The sequence below is a fragment of the Lagenorhynchus albirostris genome, chromosome 20, assembly GCF_949774975.1.
Source record: "Lagenorhynchus albirostris chromosome 20, mLagAlb1.1, whole genome shotgun sequence".
Lineage (NCBI taxonomy): Eukaryota > Metazoa > Chordata > Mammalia > Artiodactyla > Delphinidae > Lagenorhynchus > Lagenorhynchus albirostris.
The window spans coordinates 11,817,511-11,836,019 of NC_083114.1; the positions used below are offsets into that span (position 1 = coordinate 11,817,511).

Here is an 18,509-nt window from a genome sequence, read left to right on the forward strand (position 1 = left end):
TCAGCGTGTTTCCTGGAGAGCGGTCCCCCCTCTGCCCCCTCGGTGTCTCCCTGGGGGCTCCCACCACCTGTGCCCCCTCCGCCAGGAGCAGTGAGTGAAGGTCTGGGGCTCTGATGCCAGCCGGAGGGAGATCTCATCCTCAGACAGGGGGCGGGGAGCCACGCCCCCGTAGCAGAGGCCTGACTGCCTTCTCCTCACGTGTACAGCACTTGAAAGTTTGTGCATGTGATCAAAGCCCTTTACACACGATTCAAGGGAGATGAGGCTGCGAGGGGCCCGTGACTCCCCGGGGCAGGGCTGGGTCTGAAGCCTGAATATCCAGGGTCACTTGCTCCCCACAGAGGGGCCCCCGGCCCTGGCTGTTCCAGGGGTCCTGCGTCTCCCTGAGGTACCATCCGTCTCTCGTCCTTCCCAGCCCAGCTCAAATGCACCTCCCCGAGGCTTCCTGAGGCTCACACTGTCCCGGGGCCTCGTGAGGCTGCTTGACATTAACTCCTGACTCGCCCAGGTGACCCTGCCCTCCAAAAGTGGGAGCTCTGGGAAGGGAAGAGCCGTGTTCCCCTGCCTCCCTCATTTCCTCCTCTGAAAGGAGGACTCACTGCCCTCGGAAGGGGACTCAGGCCCTGCCCACAGGGCCAGAGGCAGGAACAACTGTATAATTTGTGGAGCTCAGTGCAAAATGAAAATGGGGAGCCTCTTGTTCAAAACTTAAGAATTTCTTAGCAGTGGCAGCAGAGCAATACACCAAGTGCGGGGCCCTTCTGAGCACAGGGCCCCATGTGATGCAAGGATGGCACGTCCAGGAAGCAGGCCGTGACCAGAGGAGACAGGCAGGACCCACCCTTCGGAGCTCCCAGGCTTTATTTAGGAGACAGGATTTGACACACAGCACACAGCAGAAGCCGGGGATGGGCAGGCAGAAGGATTCCCTCTTGAACAAAATCCATCTCAGATCACAAAGCATTTTCATGTACCTTGTCTCCGGGTCCTCAACCAGCTCCATGAGATGGGCCCGGCAGGGCGTAGGGCTCCGTCTTACAGTTAAAGAGCCTGAGGCCCTCTGAAAATCTGACCATCAAGTTGGCCCTCATCCTGACGGACGGGCAGCAAGTGGCGCTAAGATGGGCCTGGGGTGCCTACATAGGAGGCAGGCGGGCTCCAGCTCCTGGCAGCCTCTGGGGCACGTGGCCAGGCCTGCTTTGCCTCCATCCCCACCCAGCCCTGCCCAAGTCCGGCCTTGTCCAGCCCACAGGACATGGAGCCCGATGGGCCAAGGTAAACAGAGGTTTCCTACCTCACGGCCACTGACCCAGGAGGGAATTCCGGGGAAAGCCCCGGCACACTTCGCACTGGCTCGGGGATGGCAGTGACCAAAATGCCCATGGCCTCCCCCGTCCCCTCCAGAGGCCAGGATTTTGTGCTCCTACGGACCCCCACACTGCACCCCTCCCAGGAGGGATGGATGCCCATTGGGGCTGCACTGGGAGAAGTGGAAGGGCAAAAACAGGAAATGAAGATATGTCCACACAAAGACCTGGACCTAAGTGTCCACAGCAGCTTTATTCATCGTAGCCCCAAACTGAAAACAGCCCAAATGGCCATCAGCAGGGGAAGGATGAACAAACTGGCATGTCCATACAGCAGAATACTGCTCAGCAATAGAAAACAACGCACCCATGTATGCGACAGAATGCGTGATGCTTAAAACCCTGGTGTGAGGAAAAGAAGCCAGAACCAAAAAGAGCCCATACTGAGCGATTCCACCTCCATGAAGTTCTAGAAAAGGCAAAGCTGTAGCAACAGAGCGGATCCGTGATTGCTGGGGGCTGGGGGTTGGGGAAGACCGACAGCAAAGGGGCAGGAGGGAACGTTCAGGGGTGAGGGATTGGGGAGGGGAGGGGAGTTCCATGCATTTGTCAAGACTCATCAAACTGTGTGCCTAAAATGGGTACATTTTATTGCACGTAAATTATACCTTAGTGCAGTTTGATTTAGAAGAAAGAGAAAAGAGGTGGGAGCCAGAGGAGGTGGCGGGCGCGCGGCTGCTGTAGGTGTAGTGGCTTCAGCGTCGGCAGGGGGCGGGCCTCCAGGCGTGTGCGCAGTGTTTGTGGGGCAGTGGCCCAGGCCAGCCCCAAAGAGTCCCCACATTCCAGGGGAAGGAAGAGGCTGAGAACCAAGGGGAGATGGCCCAAAAGCATGGAGGAGAACCAGGGGGTCGTGATGCCTCAGACACTCTGGCAGAGGGGCTCCAGCCGGATGGAGGCCCTTAGTAGGGGACGGAAGAGGCCAGAGAAGCCATGCAAGATCTGGGCAGTGAGGAGAAGCCAGCCTGGGGACCCCCGTAGTGGCCTCCCCATGGATGCCTGCCCTCCCCTAGACAGTCCAGTTAGGCCAGCCCAGGGCCCTGTTCCACAGCGTCTGAGAGGCTGTGTGAACGCTGAGGCTGGACCAGCTGGTGTGGGAGCTTGGACCGAGCTCCTCTCCGGGCAGAGGCGTGGCCCCTGCACCTTGGGACCCTGAGTGGCCAAGGAGACCCACTGGAGCCTGTGCCGGCCTCCTTGAGGGCCCGGGCTGGCCTCCAGGATAGGCACACAGGCCCCCTCCACCCTCACAGAGTGGCTAAGTTTAGCCAGGCAGGGGAGGTCATCCTGGGGCCAAGCTTGGCAGCACTGCCTTGCCTCCCTACAAGGCCCGGCCCAGGACCCGCTCAGGCCATCCGGCCTTTGGGCTTATAAGGCAGGTCTGGCGGCTCTGAAGGGCTGGAGTCTTAGGGTGGGCTCTGGGCCAAGATCTCAGACTTTGGGGAGCTTCCTTCCCGGCCACCAGCAGATACGGGAGCTAATCGTTGTGTGACCTTGGGCAAGGCCCTTAACTTCCAGAGCCTCAGTGTCTTTATCTGCAAAGTGACAATTCTTGAGCCTCCATCACGGGGCTGCTGTAAAGAAAAGCCTGCAGAATTCTAGGTTTCCTTCACTTCCCCAAATGCCTGGAACAAACACGGATATCTGCCCCTGGGGATGCTGAGGTGGGGGCCAAGGGCGGGAAAGCACAGGCCTCAGTGGAAAGACGCACTGTAGGACCAGTGAAAGGGACATCGACCCTATCAGCTGCCCGTCTTACTCTTGCAGAGTGATTCACGAGAAAAGGAATTTGGGGAAAGAAATGTAATTGCTTTTCTTTCTTTTTGTTTTGGGCACATTTTTGGTTATGACAACATCCCCAAATAAGACTGTCCTCCGGCGCATCCTGTTTTCTGAGTGTCAGGGTCAGAACCGAGGCTGTAACAGCAGCACATGTGTGTGTTCCAAGCAAGTCTGTCTGTCCGTTGGTCCATCTGTCTGTCAGCAAGCCTAGCTCCTTGGAGGAGGAAGAGGAGGAGGAGGCAGGGGAGAAGGAGGAGAATATGGTGACAGAGTGAAGGGCACAGACACAGACTGGAGGACTGTCTGGCTTCCCTCCTTTCTCCCTCCCTCCCTCCCTCCTTCCTCCTCCCTTCCTTTCCCCCTCCCCTTCCCCCAAACCCCAATTTAGTGCCTGCCGCCCTCCCAAGTGTGGTGTGCTGTCCTGAGAAGTGTGTGTGGAGTGGGAACACAGAGATGGCCCAGACACGGCGTCAGCATCCACCTCACCCCCACTGCGAACAGTTCATGTCCAGCGCCTGCTGTTCCAAGGGCATGAGGTCAGCTGGGAAGAGGACAGGCCCGTTTGTCTAAGGTCAAGACCAGGCCAAGGGGATGTGGCTACCTCCGCTCTGCCTCCCAGCATCTCTGGATTTTCCTTAGAAAAGCCAGGACGTGGTACTCACCAGCCCCTCTTGAAGGCAGCATCCCCGGACAGACCCTTGAGCCTGAGATTAGCGGGAACTCTGTGTTGGGTGAGGCTGATCTGTTTGATGGGGGGATTGAGCTAGGGTGCTGGAGGGGCCCTCTGTGGGGACCCCTTGCTGTCTAGAAGGCAGCTCTACTCAGACAGGAGGCTGGGATTCCCAGCCCCGGGGCCTGGCTCCTTGCCCAGAGTGATTTCCCAGCTAAACGTCTGCCAGGAAGAAGACTCCCATCAGCCTTCAGGGTGGGGCAGCCTGGACGGGGCGGGCAGGGTGTGGGGGAGCCCCGAGGACACCCAGCCTGGGTGGAGGGAGGGCCAGGGAGACCTTCCTGCTTCAAGCGGGGGCTTCCTGTACCGTGCAGGGTGAGCTTGGGCAATTCATTTCTCCTCTCTGAGCTCTAGTTTCCTCACCTGCAAAATGAGAGGGAGGTTGGGAGTTAGCCTCCAGCTCTGATGCTCGGAGAGTTAACACAGGACCTGCCCCAGCCCAGCCCCCAGGGCCCCTGCTTTCAGGGCCTGGGTTGGGGTTGAGGGCAGGGGCTGCAGGAGTGGCCTCAATGTCTCTGTCCTCAGTGTTGTCAGAACCCGTCCCCTGGCCTCTCCCTATGAGGAAAGTCCCATTATTGCCCCATTTCACGGACGAGGAAGCAGGCTCAGGGAGGTGAGGCAAGGTACCCAGGCCCCCACAGCAAGCAGCACAGCCAGGGGTGTTCACTGAGGCGGTCTGATGTCAGGCTTCCCCTGCTGGGCTCTGTCACACAGTGATGTGTGACAGACACGGCCCTCGCCTTGCCTGGGTTCCTGCGCCCTGTGCTGGTTTCAGGGTGGTGGAGGTGCGGCCAGGACAAGAGAGGCGGGGGGATGGAGATGCCAGCCCGACCCTGAGGTGGATTGGGCACGGGCCAGGCTCAGACCCAAAGGGATGGGTGGATGGAAGGTGGTCTATAAGGGTGGGGTGGGGGTCCTGCCCCAGGTTCAGGAAGTGTCAGGCAGCTGGGCTGGAAGCAGCCCTCCTTCCTCTCTGCCCTCCTGGCTGTAGACTCCCAGGGACTGAGCTTTCCACCTGGGGCCAAGGTAGGGTGGGGAGGATGTTTGGATACAAGATGGGTCCCTGGTTTGGGGAGGGCTCCAGCCTGAGGCCACTCCACCCAGGCCCTGGCCTGAGCCCCCAGCTCTGTTCCACCAAGCTCGTGGGGGGCAGACAGCTTTATCTTTGCCTTGTGACGGGTGGCCCATGGTTTCCTGCCAGCAGCTCCCGTTTCCGGAGGCCCAGCAGGGCCCAGGCGGAGCCAGGAGGGGCAGTGGGGCCGGGCCTGGGTGGCCCCCGGGCCCCGCCCCCGCCTATCTTTGGGAATTTATTTGTCCACAGGCACAGCTGGTCCACAGTCCATTGCCTGCCAGGGGCCAAGAGCGGCTCTGACCACCCAAGGACTCTCCCTCCCTCCCAACTCAAGTGCTGACAACTGACCTCTGACTCCTGACCTCTGGCCTCACCTTTCCCACCCTGCTCTTCCTAAGGGGCTGGGAAACCTCTAGAAACTTCGCTGTAGACTTGGGTGTTGACGCCTGGCTCACCCCAGGAGCCAAGGCCGTGCAGGGGGCTCGGCTCTCAGCCCCCAGCTGGGCCACCATGGCGCGGCGGCTCCAGGACGAGCTGGCCGCCTTCTTCTTTGAGTATGACACTCCCCGCATGGTGCTTGTGCGCAACAAGAAGGTGGGCGTCATCTTCCGCCTGATCCAGCTCGTGGTTCTGGTCTACGTCATTGGGTGAGTCTGGACGCCCCCCTGCTGCCCTCCTGCACCAGCCCCCAACCCAGGCCTGTCCTCCAGGCTGATGCTTCCCATGACCCCAAAGAGCCCCTCTTTCTCTCCACGGCCTGTCATGCTTCCTGACAAACCTTTCAGGTGCCATTCAGAAGGAAGGGAAGCCTGCTAACCCGCTGCCTAGGTGGGGACACTGGGATGAGGGGCAGCCCTGCCTCCGGTCATGTGGTGAACAAGAGGCAAAGCCTCTGGGCTCTGAGGAACTGACCCACTGCTAATGGTTCCCTCAAGGGGTGGGGGGGCGTCAGAGGCCAGGGCCCCAGCCAGCCCCAGCCAGAGCCCTTCCACTTCTGACCTCCCAACCAAGCCACGCAGCTCCTGAGAGATGGAGGCCGCACCCCACTTTACAGGCCAGAGTGGGACGGGCCCTGCGCTCACCTGCCCTGCCTAAAGTAAAGGCATCCTGGTCTATTCCAGAACCTGAGCAGAGAAACCTTCAAATTCAGAACACCTGGTGCCTTAATGGTGGCATGTCACGCAGAGGTGGGAGGTCCGTTCTGGTCCCGGGGAAGACAGCTCCTTTCTGGGCATCATGGGGCCTGTCCCACCGCCCCAGGGGTGCAGGGGCAGAAGTAGGTGGGACTCCCCTGTGGGCTGCTGTTCTGGGAGCCACGCAAAGGCCATCTTCCTGAAATCGGTCTGGCTGTCTGGGCAGGTGCTTATGTGATCACACGTGTGTGTGGTGTGTGGATGCATGTGCATCGTACCCAGGGCTCTGTGTGGGGTGCACGTGCCCTCGTGTGTCTGGGCACGAGCCTATCGGGTGTGGCTGCCGGGGGTGCCCCTGGGGCTGGGCGCCCCTGTGTCAGGGACACTATGTCCACTTACAGTGACTCCACAGAGGGCTCCTGGAGGCCTCAAGGCCACTGAAGGGGGTTCAGCCCCCGCTGGGGGGTCTGGGGCACCCAGAAGCCCTGCCCCTCTGGTCTCCGTGTCCCTGTTTTTGCTGTGAGACCAAACTAGGGCGGGCTGACCAGGAGGCCAGTGACCACCTGGTCCCCCCAGGGCCTCTGACATCCAAAACAACCTTCCCTCTGCCCCCCACCCCCCACCCCGAGGCCCCAGAGCTGGTTGGGTGGAGCCAGGGCCACGACCCAGCCCTCCGATACCTTTCAGACTCTGCCTCCTTACTATTCACAAACCAGTTTGATATGTGCGGTGTCATTGAGCTTGTGAGGGAAAGAGACCCAGAGGGGAGCAGTGGGGTTTCCAGGTCACACAGCAAGTCAGCGTCCAGGCCCAGTTAGAACTGGGGCCTCCTGATCCCCAGCCTTGACTCTGCCTTCTCTTCCCCTCCTCACAAGGGCTCTGAGAACCCTTCTAATGGGGCCCCGATGTGTTTCCACCATTAGCCACACTCCTGACCCTCCAGCGGGGAGAGAGCTTGCTCACAGGCCCAGCGCATCGCTCCCACCAAGAGGCTGGGAGAACGTTGTCCTCACCGTGGCCCCCATGGTTCCCCATCTCTGCTTTCGGGTCAGCACTGCCAGACCTCCTTTTGTGTGTTGGTAACAGACTGTCAGAGGGAAAGGCACAGTCCTCCCACCCCACCTCCAGCTGCAGCAGATGCCCCAAGCCACCATCCAGTCCTGAACACATGCCTCCAGTGACGGGGACCTCACTACCTGCCTCCTTCCCTTCCTCTCTCCCAAGACAGTGCGCTCAGTTTCCAAATGGATGTGGCCTCCTCAGTGTCGGTGAGACTCAGAGACACTGAATGATTTAGCCTGGTTCTCACAGCTAGAAAAAGGCTGAACCAGGACTTGAATCCAGCTGTGTGACTCCAAAGTTGGACTTGATATCCTGGAAAGGAAACATGCTCAGAGAGGGGCACTGACCTGCCCCAGTCACAGAGCAGAGGGAGGCAGGCAGAGTCCCTGGAAACACCCACCAACCCCCAGACTCCAGCTGGGGCTGCCACTCCTGCTGTCTCTGGTGCCGCCACTCCTGCTGTCTCTGGTGCCCTCGTCTGGCCACTGCCCACTGCTGCACTGACCGCTCAGCTAGGCACCCGCAACTGCTGACCAAACCCAGCCTGCACTTGGTCTTACAATTTCAGACCTCAGTTTCCCAGCTGTTCCACGGAGCAGGGGTTAGGGGACCCCCTCCAAAGACATTGTCTGCAGGCTCAATAATTTGCCCTTTTCTGAGGAGGGATGGCCTTTCTTTAATTGCCCCCCCTTCCCAAGGGCCCTGTCTGTCAGACTCTCTGGTCCTGTGGGCATTGCAGGGGCACAGAGGGGAGCATAGAAGAGCCAGACACCCCAACCCCAGAGACAGAGAGATAGTCCAGATGGGGGGTGGGCAGACACAGAGACAGAACTGGACAGAGGGACAGACATTGGAACACAACACTCAGATGAAGAGAGAGGCCCTGAGGCTCAGATATGGAGAGGGAATTATTGAGACAGAGGCAGAGAGGCTGAGATGCTGAGAACTCGAACAGACTCCGAGGAGGGAAACTGAGGCTGTTTTCTCTGTCAGTCACAATCCTCCGGGAAGTCGAGGGCAAGTGGAGGGAGCGGACCTGAGGCCCTGGCGGCCTGAGCTAAGATGTCACTCTTTTTATCTCAAATTGGGATGGTTTAATTTGCCGTTAAAGCTGTCTCCTGGGAGGTGATGAGCTCTCTGTAACTGGAGGTGTGCAGGCAGTGAGCTGTCATCCATGACCTCGCAGGCCCATACAAGAGGTGTGTTGGGATATGTCCCTGTCTGGGGGGCTCTGGCTGCACACACAGGAGGGTCTCAAGGGGATTTATGAATGCTGCTTGGGGAGGGGAGCCTGGGAAGACTTCCTGGAGGAGGTGGCACAGTGGTAGAACCAGCCTTGAGCAAAGGCCTGGAGGCTCTAGTCCAGGCAGTCCTGCTCTTGGCTTTCCCTCAGGCCTCCTGTGCGCCCCTACACAGAGCTCATGAAATCACATGCCTCTGATCTTGGAGTGCACCAATCAGAGATAAGGAGAGATACCAATTATTGCTGGGAGAGACACATCCAGGGACACTTCCATAGCATCTTCTTTGTGCCTAGGCCTGTGTCAGGTTCCCTGGGACAGAGGTGGGGTACAGGGTGGGCAGGGGGAGAGAGAGAAGATGAGGATGAGTTAGCTGGAACTTCTTGGTTCCTAGGGACTGAAACCCAATCAAAATGGGTTAACAAGGGAGGATGAGGGTATTAACTGGTTTGTGTAACTGAAAAATCAGTGTGGGCTTCAGGCCTGGCTGGATCCTCCCTGATGAGGGTGCAGGAGCATGTTCTATGGGAAGATGAGGAATTCAGGTTGGTCCCATTGGGTTCTCCAAGGAAGCTAGCCAGGATCTTCTCAGCTCTGCTTTCCTCTGTGGAGGCCTCATTCTCAGGCAGGCTCTCTGCCCTCAGAGTGGAAAAATGGCCACCAGCAGCCCTGGGGCACAAAAGCGTCTTCTCCTCCAGAGTTCCAGCAAAAGTCCCAGGTCCATCTCTTATCGGCTGTGGTTGGGTCATGTGCCCATCCCAGAACCAGTTGTTATGGCCAAGGAAAGGGAATGTCCTGACTGGTGGAGCCTGGTTGGGTACCCACCTCGCTTCAGGCACTTCTGCTGGAAAGCAGAGTGTGATCAAAGGTCCTGGGGCAGGGAAGGAACACCCAAAGAGTCACTAGGGCTAGGCTGAGGGAGCATGAATAGAGACAGGGAGAGGAAGTGGAGGAGTGAGCAGGGCCACTGGCTCAGGCCTCTCAATGCTGAGTTGAGGGATATGGGCTTTCTCCTGCAGGTGGTGGGGAGCCATGGAAGGGTGTCTAACAGGGGAAGGCCCAGGGCAGGCAGGTGCTGGGGTAGGGGGTGGAGGCCAGAGGCAGGACAGCTGTGAAGAGGCAGCAGTGATAAGAGGTGAGGGTGAGGCCAAGGCAGAAGCAGCGAGCATGGAAGACAGGTCATCATCCCAGCGGGCCCCGCACTGGGGATGGCCACAGCTCAGCTTCTGCCCACCGTTGCTGCATCAGGACATGTGCCCAGCATGGCCAGAGTTCCTGACTTCTCAAGAGCAGTGGGAAATTGGAAATTATGGGTGAAAGGAACATCTCTTGGTTTTTAGAGGTTGATGATTCAGTCAAAACACTTACAGACATAAATCATCAGCCTGACTTGTCTGCAGACTGCATGTTGATGAACCTCTGAGCCCCGGTGTGGGCCCCAGCTCTGAACTCAGTCCCTCCTGGGCCCGGAGCCTGGTCTTGCCTCTCTCCAAGGGTGCTCTGCCCAATAGCCCGTGGCCCAAGGCTATACCCTGTATCACCAGCCACACGCCCTGTCCTCCCTGCCGCACGCCAGAGCTGCCCCGGCATCTGCCCCAGCTCCTCTTGTGTCTCAGCCTCCCCACAAGAAGCCCTCTGGGTTCTTTGATGAAAGCCAAGGGGAGATGGGAAGGATGGAGGGATGCAAAGAATGGGGGCATGAGAGGGAGGGTGCCGTGTCCAGGCTGTGAGCCTGGGGGTTGGGGCAAGTATGGCCCCGTCCTTCAGGATGAGGGCACCAGAGAAGCAAGTTCTGTGGGAAGATGAGGCGTTCAGTTTGGTCCGGTTGAAGTTTTGTTTTGAGATAGATTTCACAAGTCATAACGTTCACCCTTTTAAAGTACACAAGTTGGTGGATTTTAGTGTAATCACGAAGTTGTGCAACCATCACCACTATCTAATTCCAGAACGTTTGCGCTATTCCAAAAGGAGCCTCACACCCCTTAGCAGCCACTCCCCGTCGCGCCTCCCTACCCCTTGCTCTGCCTATTTTGGACGTTTCATAAAGATCAAATCGTACAATATGTGGCCTTTTTGTGTCTGGCTTCTGTCACTTAGCACCATGTTTGCAAGGTTCGTCCACGTTGGTTGTAACACGTTTCAGTTTTCAGTCCTTTTAATGGCTGAATAATATTCCACTGTATGGAAATTCCACACTTAGCTGGGCATTTGGGTTGTTTCCACTTTTTGCTTGTGAATAATGTTGTGAACATTTGTGTATAAGTTTCTGTGTGGACATGTTTTCCGTTCTCTTGGGTATTCGGTTCTAGGAGTGGAGTTGCTGGGTCAAATGGTAATTCCATGTTTAACTTTCTGAGGACCTTCCAGACTGTTTTCCAAAGGGTCAAGTTAAGTTGGAGGTACCTATGAGATGTCTGGGAGGGGGGTGGGAGGGTAGGCAGGGCAGGGGGGAGGAATCTGTGTCACCAAACAGTTGGAGGTTCAACATTTGCATAAGTTCTTTTTTTTTTAAATGTTTATTTATTTGGCTGCACCGCGTCTCAGTTGCGGCATGCAGGATCTTCGCTGGCATGTGGGATCTAGTTCCCTGACCAGGGATCAAACCTGGGCCCCCTGCATTGGGAGCACGGAGTCTTAACCACTGGACCACTAGGGAAGCCCCTATATAAGTTCTTTGAGTGCAGAATTTTGGTTTGTTTTTCAAATATCTGTTGAATGACTGAATGTGTGGAACCGAATCTCGGAGGAGAGTGCAGAAGTGGAGATAAAAAATCGGGGACAAAGTGTGCCCGCAACAGCACACACAAGGTTCTGCCTGGGCTGAGAATGGAAGCCAGAGGATGGGGACAGATCGACATTTAAGGAGGAATTGGTGAAGGAGGACCAGAGACCGTAAATAAATAGGATTATTTTATCATGTGCTTGCTGCATGCCAAGCACTGTGTTAATTTCCTTAAAAAGAACTCATGGGAACGTCCTCCACACCATCACCTAGACTCTTTTTCTCCTGGAGCCCAGCCCACGGCTCAGTGAGGGGTAGGGCCTTGCTTGTAAATATCTGTGGAACGATCAGCATCTTTGAGGTAGGTGCCTTCACCTCCTTTTACTGAGACGTCTAGTGCTCAGAGAGGTTTAGTCTTTAGCCTGAAGCCACGCAGCTGGTGAGTGGAGGTGCTGGTGTGTGAACCTCGGCCTCTGTGACTCCACACTCTCAGCCACTCCACCATGTGGCCTCTTCCACAAGGGGCTGTTGAAGAAGAGAGACTACTGAGGATGAGGAGGAGAGAATGGAAAAGAGAATTTCTGGAAGGGGAGGGGCTTCTGAAGATGCCAGTGTCTTTGGCATCAGACCCCCTTGGTGGCCTTCCTGGGGTGTTGACCACAAGACCGGATCAAGGAGAGCATGGCTTTGGAGGGACAGGCCTGGCGCCATGGTCATTCCGGTATTATCAGAACCAAGGTCATTGATGTCAGATTTGGGCCACAGGACTGACAGCCCCTGGGAACGGACACAGCCTGGAATGGCTACATCAGCCCCGGGGCACAGCCTCCGTGTGGCTCCTGGCAGACACATTGATGCCAGACTGCTCAGTGGAGGGGCCAGGGTCCTGGGCTGGGGAGCCTCAAGCCTGGGTCTGCCTCTGACTCGGGAGGGACACTCCCTCAGGCCTCAGTTTTTCTATCTATACGGTGAGGAGTTGGTTTTGAGCAAAGAGAGAAATGCTGCTACTAGGATGTCAGGGATGGGGGGCCCAGGAGGCAGGCCGGTGACCTCTCTCTCCTGCAGCGTGTTCAGAGTGCGGAGCAGCTCCCCGTCATCCCCCTCAGTAGCAACTTCACACTTGGACCTGGAGCCAGAGGCCTTCCTGGAGGAAGGAACCTAAGGAGACTGGGGGAATCGGTGATGCCCCACCCTCCCTGACGGGGCTGGAGGCAAGCAGGCAGGCTCAGGCTTTGCCATGCCTCACCTGTTGCCATCTGAGACCTGCAGGGGGCAGCAGTGACCACGCTTAAGCTTGGGAGGGGTTGTCTGGGCTCCAGCACCAGGCTTTGGGGGTCGAGGGGGCTTGGAGAAGGAGAGGAGTAGACTATAGGAGGGGAGAGGACGACATTGGTGGGCTGCCTTCCTGGAGCCTGGAGCAGGGAGACAGCCCCCAGAGAGCTAGCGGTGACTGGGAATAGGAGGCCTGGAGAACTCTGTCATGGGTCCTGAGCTCTGGGGGACAGAAGAAGGGCTCTGAGCTCTGCTTTGGACGGGTGGGCTAAAGGTAGGGTGAGGGGTGACAGGGGCAGAAACACACCTCCCCACAGTCAGCCACAGCCACAAGTGTGCTCACAGGTTTGCCCTGGAGATACACAGCTACACACTCTGATGGATACCATGGACACACACACACACACACACACACACACACACACACACACGGAGTTACAATGAATCTGCCAAGATTCTTTCCTGAAGGAAGGGGACCACACCCTGGAGAGAAGTATTATCCACAACTCTCACTTGTAAGCTACGGAAACCAAACCCAAATTGGCTTAAATAAAGGAAAAGAATTTGTTAACTTGTATGACTGAGAAGTCCAGAAGTGACTTTTCAACATGCTTCAGGTGTGGCAGGATCCAGGTGCTCAAGCAACATTGTCAGGAGTCTGCCCCTCTCCATCTACTGGCCCGGCTTTTCTCTAAGCTGGCTTCCTTCTCAGGCTTGCTGTCTCCGTGAGGTAACACAGATGACTAACCATACCTTGCTTAGCCACCCAACAGAGAGGATGTTTCTTTCCCAGTAATTCCCAGAAAAATTCTGGCTGCGTTGCTGAAACTCCTCAGGGTCGTGTGCCCATCCTTAGACCCATGGCTGTTGCTAGGGCAATGGAACATTGATTGGCAAACCCTGGTCGTGTGCCCCCCACTGTGGGGCTAGGAGGGAGGTTGACCCCACTAAACCTCCCAGATTGGAAGTGGAGAACCCAGAGGAGCAGGGGTTCTTGATGCTGGGAGGGGAAGGCCAGAATCTCCCGAGAAAGCTGGGAGACCTCCAGCCTGACCCACACCCACAAGGGCCTCATCTGGGGCCAGATGCTGTGAGCCCTTCAAAGGGCCACTTGCCCCTCCGGTTTCCCTTCCAGTCAGTCCCCCTCCCCAAGAGCTCCCAGCATGGCTGAGATAATAGTAGCTAATGTCTATACAGTGCTTAGCCCATGCCCCTTTCCATTCCAAGTGCTTTCACAGGCATTAACTCACAACATAAGTAGTATTGGTACTATTATTGTTTACATTTTACAAGGAAACTGAAACAGAGAGGGATTTGCCCTAAACAGAGACTAGTTTACCCCAGCTCATACAGCCTGTGAGATTCAAGCCCAGGCTCTCGGGCACCAAAGGCCAGGCTCTCGGCCATCATCATACTCTGCTGTTTCTCAGCGGGAAGAGCTCAGGAAGGAAGGAGATAGGGATGAAGACTGGAGTCCAAGCAGCTTGGCCTCCAACAAATGCTACTCTTGGAAAAGGCTCTGAAAGAGACCTTCAGGGGCTCTGCTCCCTGGCCAACCAGTAAGAGTATTTTTATAGTGAAAAGAATGGTAGAACCCTAGGCACAGGCCAGCAGGGGGAGCAGGTGAGGATTTCCAGCCTCCAGTCCCAGATGTAGCTTTAGGAACGGAGAGTGGCTCAGAGACGCGTCTGGGGAGGAGAAGGGAAAGGACTTGACACGTCCAGCTGGTGCCGGAAGGGGCGGTGGCCCACAGCCTCATGCCATCCTTGAATGGCTCCGGCCAACTCTGGCCCCTCTGCCCCCCTGCAGGTGGGTGTTTGTCTATGAGAAGGGCTACCAGACCTCGAGTGGCCTCATCAGCAGCGTGTCTGTGAAACTCAAGGGTCTGGCTGTGACGAAGCTCCCAAGCCTGGGCCCCCAGGTCTGGGATGTGGCTGACTACGTCTTCCCAGCCCAGGTGAGCAGACTCGGGGGTGCACCTTCCACCCACAGGGCTTGCTGGCTCAGAGCTGGGTTAGGCTCCGTCCCACCTCCCTGGGGGACCAGCCTAGCTCCTCTCTCTCTCTGGGCCTCAGATTCCCTGTGAGTGAGGGGCGGAAGCAGCCTCATAACATCACCCCAGTCTGATGTCGTGGGTTATGGAGGCTGCTGGGTGTCCTGTGGGTTCTGGGGGCTTGCTAGGGCAGTGCTTGGGTTCTTGGGGCTCTTCTCCCAGCTCAGAGCCCTGCCCTCCCCTCCCCCTGCCTCTCACTTCCAGGGGGACAACTCCTTTGTGGTCATGACCAATTTTATCGCCACCCCCCGGCAGGCCCAAGGCCACTGTGCAGAGGTGAGGACTGTTGCCCATCCCCCCTTCTTGGACCCACAGGGGAAAATAACATAGAAGAGGAGGCCCCCTTGGGCATTGGAGGGGAAGCCAGGTAGGCTTCCTGTGGCACCACAGTGGTGGAATCTCAGGCATAAGTTCACACCCAGTAATGGCCCACCACTGGCGGTTGCTGAGGCTTCCCTCCCAGCTGTGTGCCACGCAGGATGCTGAGCCTCAGTGCCTGCCCAACCCCCAAACCCCAGCCTCCCCTACCCCTGCTGTGACATCAGCACTAGGGCAGCTGGGCATGAGCCCAGAGGGTCCTGGGAGGGGACTGGGGGAAGGAGGCTGTGATTAAGCGTCACTCCAAAGGGGTCTGAGACTCTGCCCCACACCCTAGGGCCATGCAGGGGGTGGGGGGATCTTCTTAGGACCCTACCCAGGGGACCTGGGGCCAGCAGCTCTCCCCTTCCCCAGAACCCGGAAGGGGGCACGTGCACGAATAATAGTGGCTGCACCCCGGGAAAGGCAGAAAGGAAGGCCCAAGGTAAGGTCGGCCTCCTCCTGTCCCCCTCCACAGCCTGTCAGCTCCAGGCTTCCTCCACCAGGATGTCCTTCCTGCTCTCTCTCCTCCCGCCACCCTGACCTTGGCCTCCCCTGTCCCAGAACCAGCCAGGCTTCTGCTCTTGGGCGCCCCATCAATGGGGGCTCCTAGGAGTGGGGCCTGGGGGTTCTCCTCTGCACCCCCAGCTTGGGGTGGGCACCCAGGGGTTCCACCCTTGCTCCAGGCATCCGCACAGGCAAGTGTGTGGCCTTCAACGACATCGTGCATACGTGTGAGATCTTTGGCTGGTGCCCCGTGGAGGTGGATGACAACATCCCATGGTAATGCCCTGTCCTTCCAGGGAGCTGGGAGCAGGGTCCCCAGCCCAGACTAGAGGAGCATCTGGATCTGTGCTCTGTCCCCCCTTCTTCCAACCCCACCCTCACCCCGTCTGTGCAGCTCAGGCCAAAGATGCCCCAGCCTCTGCTCAAGGGGCCTGAGAGTCCACATTACAGCATGCCCACCCCTCCAATGACTCAGGAAGATCCCATAGGCCCTCACAGCCCCACACGCCAAGCCCAGCTCTGGTAGGCACACGAAGGACTCCTGGGGAGGGGGCAGTGGGTGAGTGCCGTCTCCTCCAGCCCTGCCCTTCTCCGAGAGGCCGAGAACTTCACTCTCTTCATCAAGAACAGCATCAGCTTTCCACGCTTCAAGGTCACCAGGTTTGTGGGAAAAGCGGGCAGAGATGCAGGCGGAGGCTGCTCCAGCCGGTCTTAACCTGTCACCTCTGTCACCCTGCACTCATGCTGAGTTCCTTCTGGAGGCAGAAGCTTGGGCTGGGCCCCTGGGGTGGGCTGCCTTCAGTCTCCAAGGGCTAGGGAAGGGGCGTCTCTAGGGCCCGGGAGGGGTCCCCAGAGCTCCCGGGCATGGTGGGTGCCCTCCCAGCCGGCATGCTGCCACCACCAATGCCGTCTGCCCCTGTAGGCGCAACCTGGTGGAGGAGGTGGATGCCGCCTACATGAAGACCTGCCTCTATCACAAGACCTTGCACCCACTGTGCCCAGTTTTCAAGCTTGGCTATATGGTACAAGAGTCAGGCCAGAATTTTAGCACCTTGGCCGAGAAGGTATGGTGCCAGCCGAGTGGGGAGGGCTGGGCCCCCAGATCATCAGGCCAAAAAAGACTTTTCAGGCCCAGTTAACCCCCGCACCGCACCCAGTCCCTAGCGTGGGCCGAGCATATATATAGATCTATCCCCTAATACTGGGGGCCCCTGTGGTTCAGGCCTGTTTCCTCAGCAGGGCCTGGCATGGACCTGGCACAGAGGAGGTGCCCAGAATGAATGGCCATAGGCAGATGTCACTTGGCTGTCTTCCGAGGGCCCAGTGTTTTTTAAATATTAGATACAAGCAGCTTAAATCCCATGGCCCATGGCCCTGAGAAATCCTGTGCCTGCCCAGGTTTCCTGGGAATTCTGGAGGCTGAGATGCACACAGTCACGTGGGATTCCCAGAGAAACGTTACCTTATAAGGAGCACAGACCTGTCTGACTGGGTTCAGATCCTGGCTCAGACAAGTCTCTTACCTTCAGTGAGTCTGCGCTTTTGCACCTGTAAAGTGGGAGCAGTAATAGTGCAAGTCTCTCAGGATTGCCTTGAGGGCACGGGACAGCACTTCAGGGTGGCCTGGCCCAAGGCACCCTAGGTACATGCTCCCTTGTGAGCCTTATCATCCGCTCCTGTGGGATCCAGGGATGGAAATCAGCCCCTCTCTGTGACATCACACACCAAAATGACTCACCCACAGTGCCTTTATGGAGAACACGGGTCAGCAAACTTTTTCTTTAAGGGGCCAGAGAATAAGTATGGGCCACAGGTCACATGGTCTCTGTTCTAGCCACCCAGGTCAGCTGCTGTAGGGCAAAGGCAGCCACAGGCAATGTGTAAACAGATTCGGCCCTGAGGCCTCAGTTTGCCAACCCCTGGAGGGGGTTTACACAGTAGCAACACACAGGACCAGAAAGCTGAATGTTAGTTTCCCCTGTTCCTAAAAATCTCCCTGCCACCCCCAGTAGGAACTTCTCACCCATCACCATTGTCGGTAGGCATCTAGCCTCCCGCCTAGCTGCCCAGCTCCACACGCAACTCTCCTCTTGCTCAGCCCACCTGTCCCTGATCCTTGCCTCGCCCAGAGGGGCTTCACTTTCTCAGGTTTTCTCTTCCCAGCCCATGTCTTTACAGACTCCCTCTTTAATTCAACAGCTATTTACTTGCCTCCTGCGCTGTGACTCAGGAGTCAGTGCAAATGAGACAGACAGCTCCACCCTTGTGGAGATTACAGTCTTGGAAGAGATGTGTTAATAATCACACAAAATAAATGTGTGGTTACAAAGTGACACGTGTTCTAGAAGAGAACACAGAGGGAATCACAAGGGCATATTTTAGACTGGGGGTGGTGGTCAGGGAAGACTTCCCGGGAGAAGTGACCAAAGGATGAGAAAGAACCAGCCTTGTGGGGAATGGTGGTGGGCGGGGGTGGGGGGGGGGTGGGGGGAGTGACCGCTTGTGCAAAGACCCTGAGGTAGGAAGAACCTGGTGTATTCTAGAAACTGTCAGAAAGCTGGAATGTGATGGGTGGGAGGCAGGACCAGAGAGGGTGATGGGACCTCAACCCTGAAGCAGCTTCTCAGTGTCTCTTCTCAAACAGACAGAAAACAGCTGCACCAGCTGTAAGGCAGGAGTTCTTGATCCTAAACCCCGGATCTTGAGGGCCTGTGTCCCTGGTAGGGCGGGGTGGTAGGCATCACCATCGACTGGCACTGTGACCTGGACTGGCATGTGCGACACTGCAAACCCGTCTATGAGTTCCACGGGCTGTATGAAGAGAAAAAACTGTCTCAAGGCTTCAACTTCAGGTGCCTGCCGGGCCCCCACCAGTGCATCCTTCCTTGGCGTCCTGCGGGCTTTTCTACTCCCAGAACCCCTTAAGGCCAAGCAAGTGTCCCCGGGAGGGGAGCAGCGGATCCTAGGAAACTCCCATTCTCCCGGAATTGACCAAGCAGGGAGCACGAGCCCAGAGGCCTGAGCCCTGCCCCTGGCTCTCGGTTCCCTTGAGGCCCACCTGGCCAGGACTGGCTGGGGAGATTGCCCACATCAGGAGTTAGGGCAGCGGTTGAGTACAGCATTCCTGGAATGAGGCCTGCGATTCCCCCTCTATATAATGTTGGGGGGCACGGGGCTGTCCTCATGGACCTCTAAGGGCTCCTGTATCCCTGATGCT

General features: G+C 57.4%; 2 protein-coding genes across 4 annotated transcripts in view; both read left to right on the top strand.

Annotated features, from left to right (window-relative positions):
- Nucleotides 1–5,439, top strand: part of ATP2A3 (ATPase sarcoplasmic/endoplasmic reticulum Ca2+ transporting 3) — a 48,527-nt gene extending 43,088 nt beyond the window's left edge. Inside the window, exon 22 of the mRNA XM_060133676.1 lies at nucleotides 5,195–5,439. Coding sequence (XP_059989659.1) covers nucleotides 5,195–5,292 — 98 coding nt within the window. The 3' untranslated portion in view covers nucleotides 5,293–5,439. The remainder of the gene's footprint in view (nucleotides 1–5,194) is intronic.
- Nucleotides 3,799–18,509, top strand: part of P2RX1 (purinergic receptor P2X 1) — a 28,220-nt gene continuing 13,509 nt past the window's right edge. For 2 of the 3 annotated variants that reach the window (XM_060133697.1, XM_060133696.1), the window contains exons 1-9: nucleotides 3,799–3,874; nucleotides 5,195–5,592; nucleotides 14,185–14,332; nucleotides 14,633–14,704; nucleotides 15,161–15,230; nucleotides 15,472–15,568; nucleotides 15,872–15,952; nucleotides 16,215–16,356; nucleotides 18,017–18,144. In XM_060133697.1, coding sequence (XP_059989680.1) covers nucleotides 5,456–5,592; nucleotides 14,185–14,332; nucleotides 14,633–14,704; nucleotides 15,161–15,230; nucleotides 15,472–15,568; nucleotides 15,872–15,952; nucleotides 16,215–16,356; nucleotides 18,017–18,144 — 875 coding nt within the window. In that variant the 5' untranslated portion in view covers nucleotides 3,799–3,874; nucleotides 5,195–5,455. The remainder of the gene's footprint in view (nucleotides 3,875–5,194; nucleotides 5,593–14,184; nucleotides 14,333–14,632; nucleotides 14,705–15,160; nucleotides 15,231–15,471; nucleotides 15,569–15,871; nucleotides 15,953–16,214; nucleotides 16,357–18,016; nucleotides 18,145–18,509) is intronic. The other variant, XM_060133695.1, reaches the window with a different exon arrangement.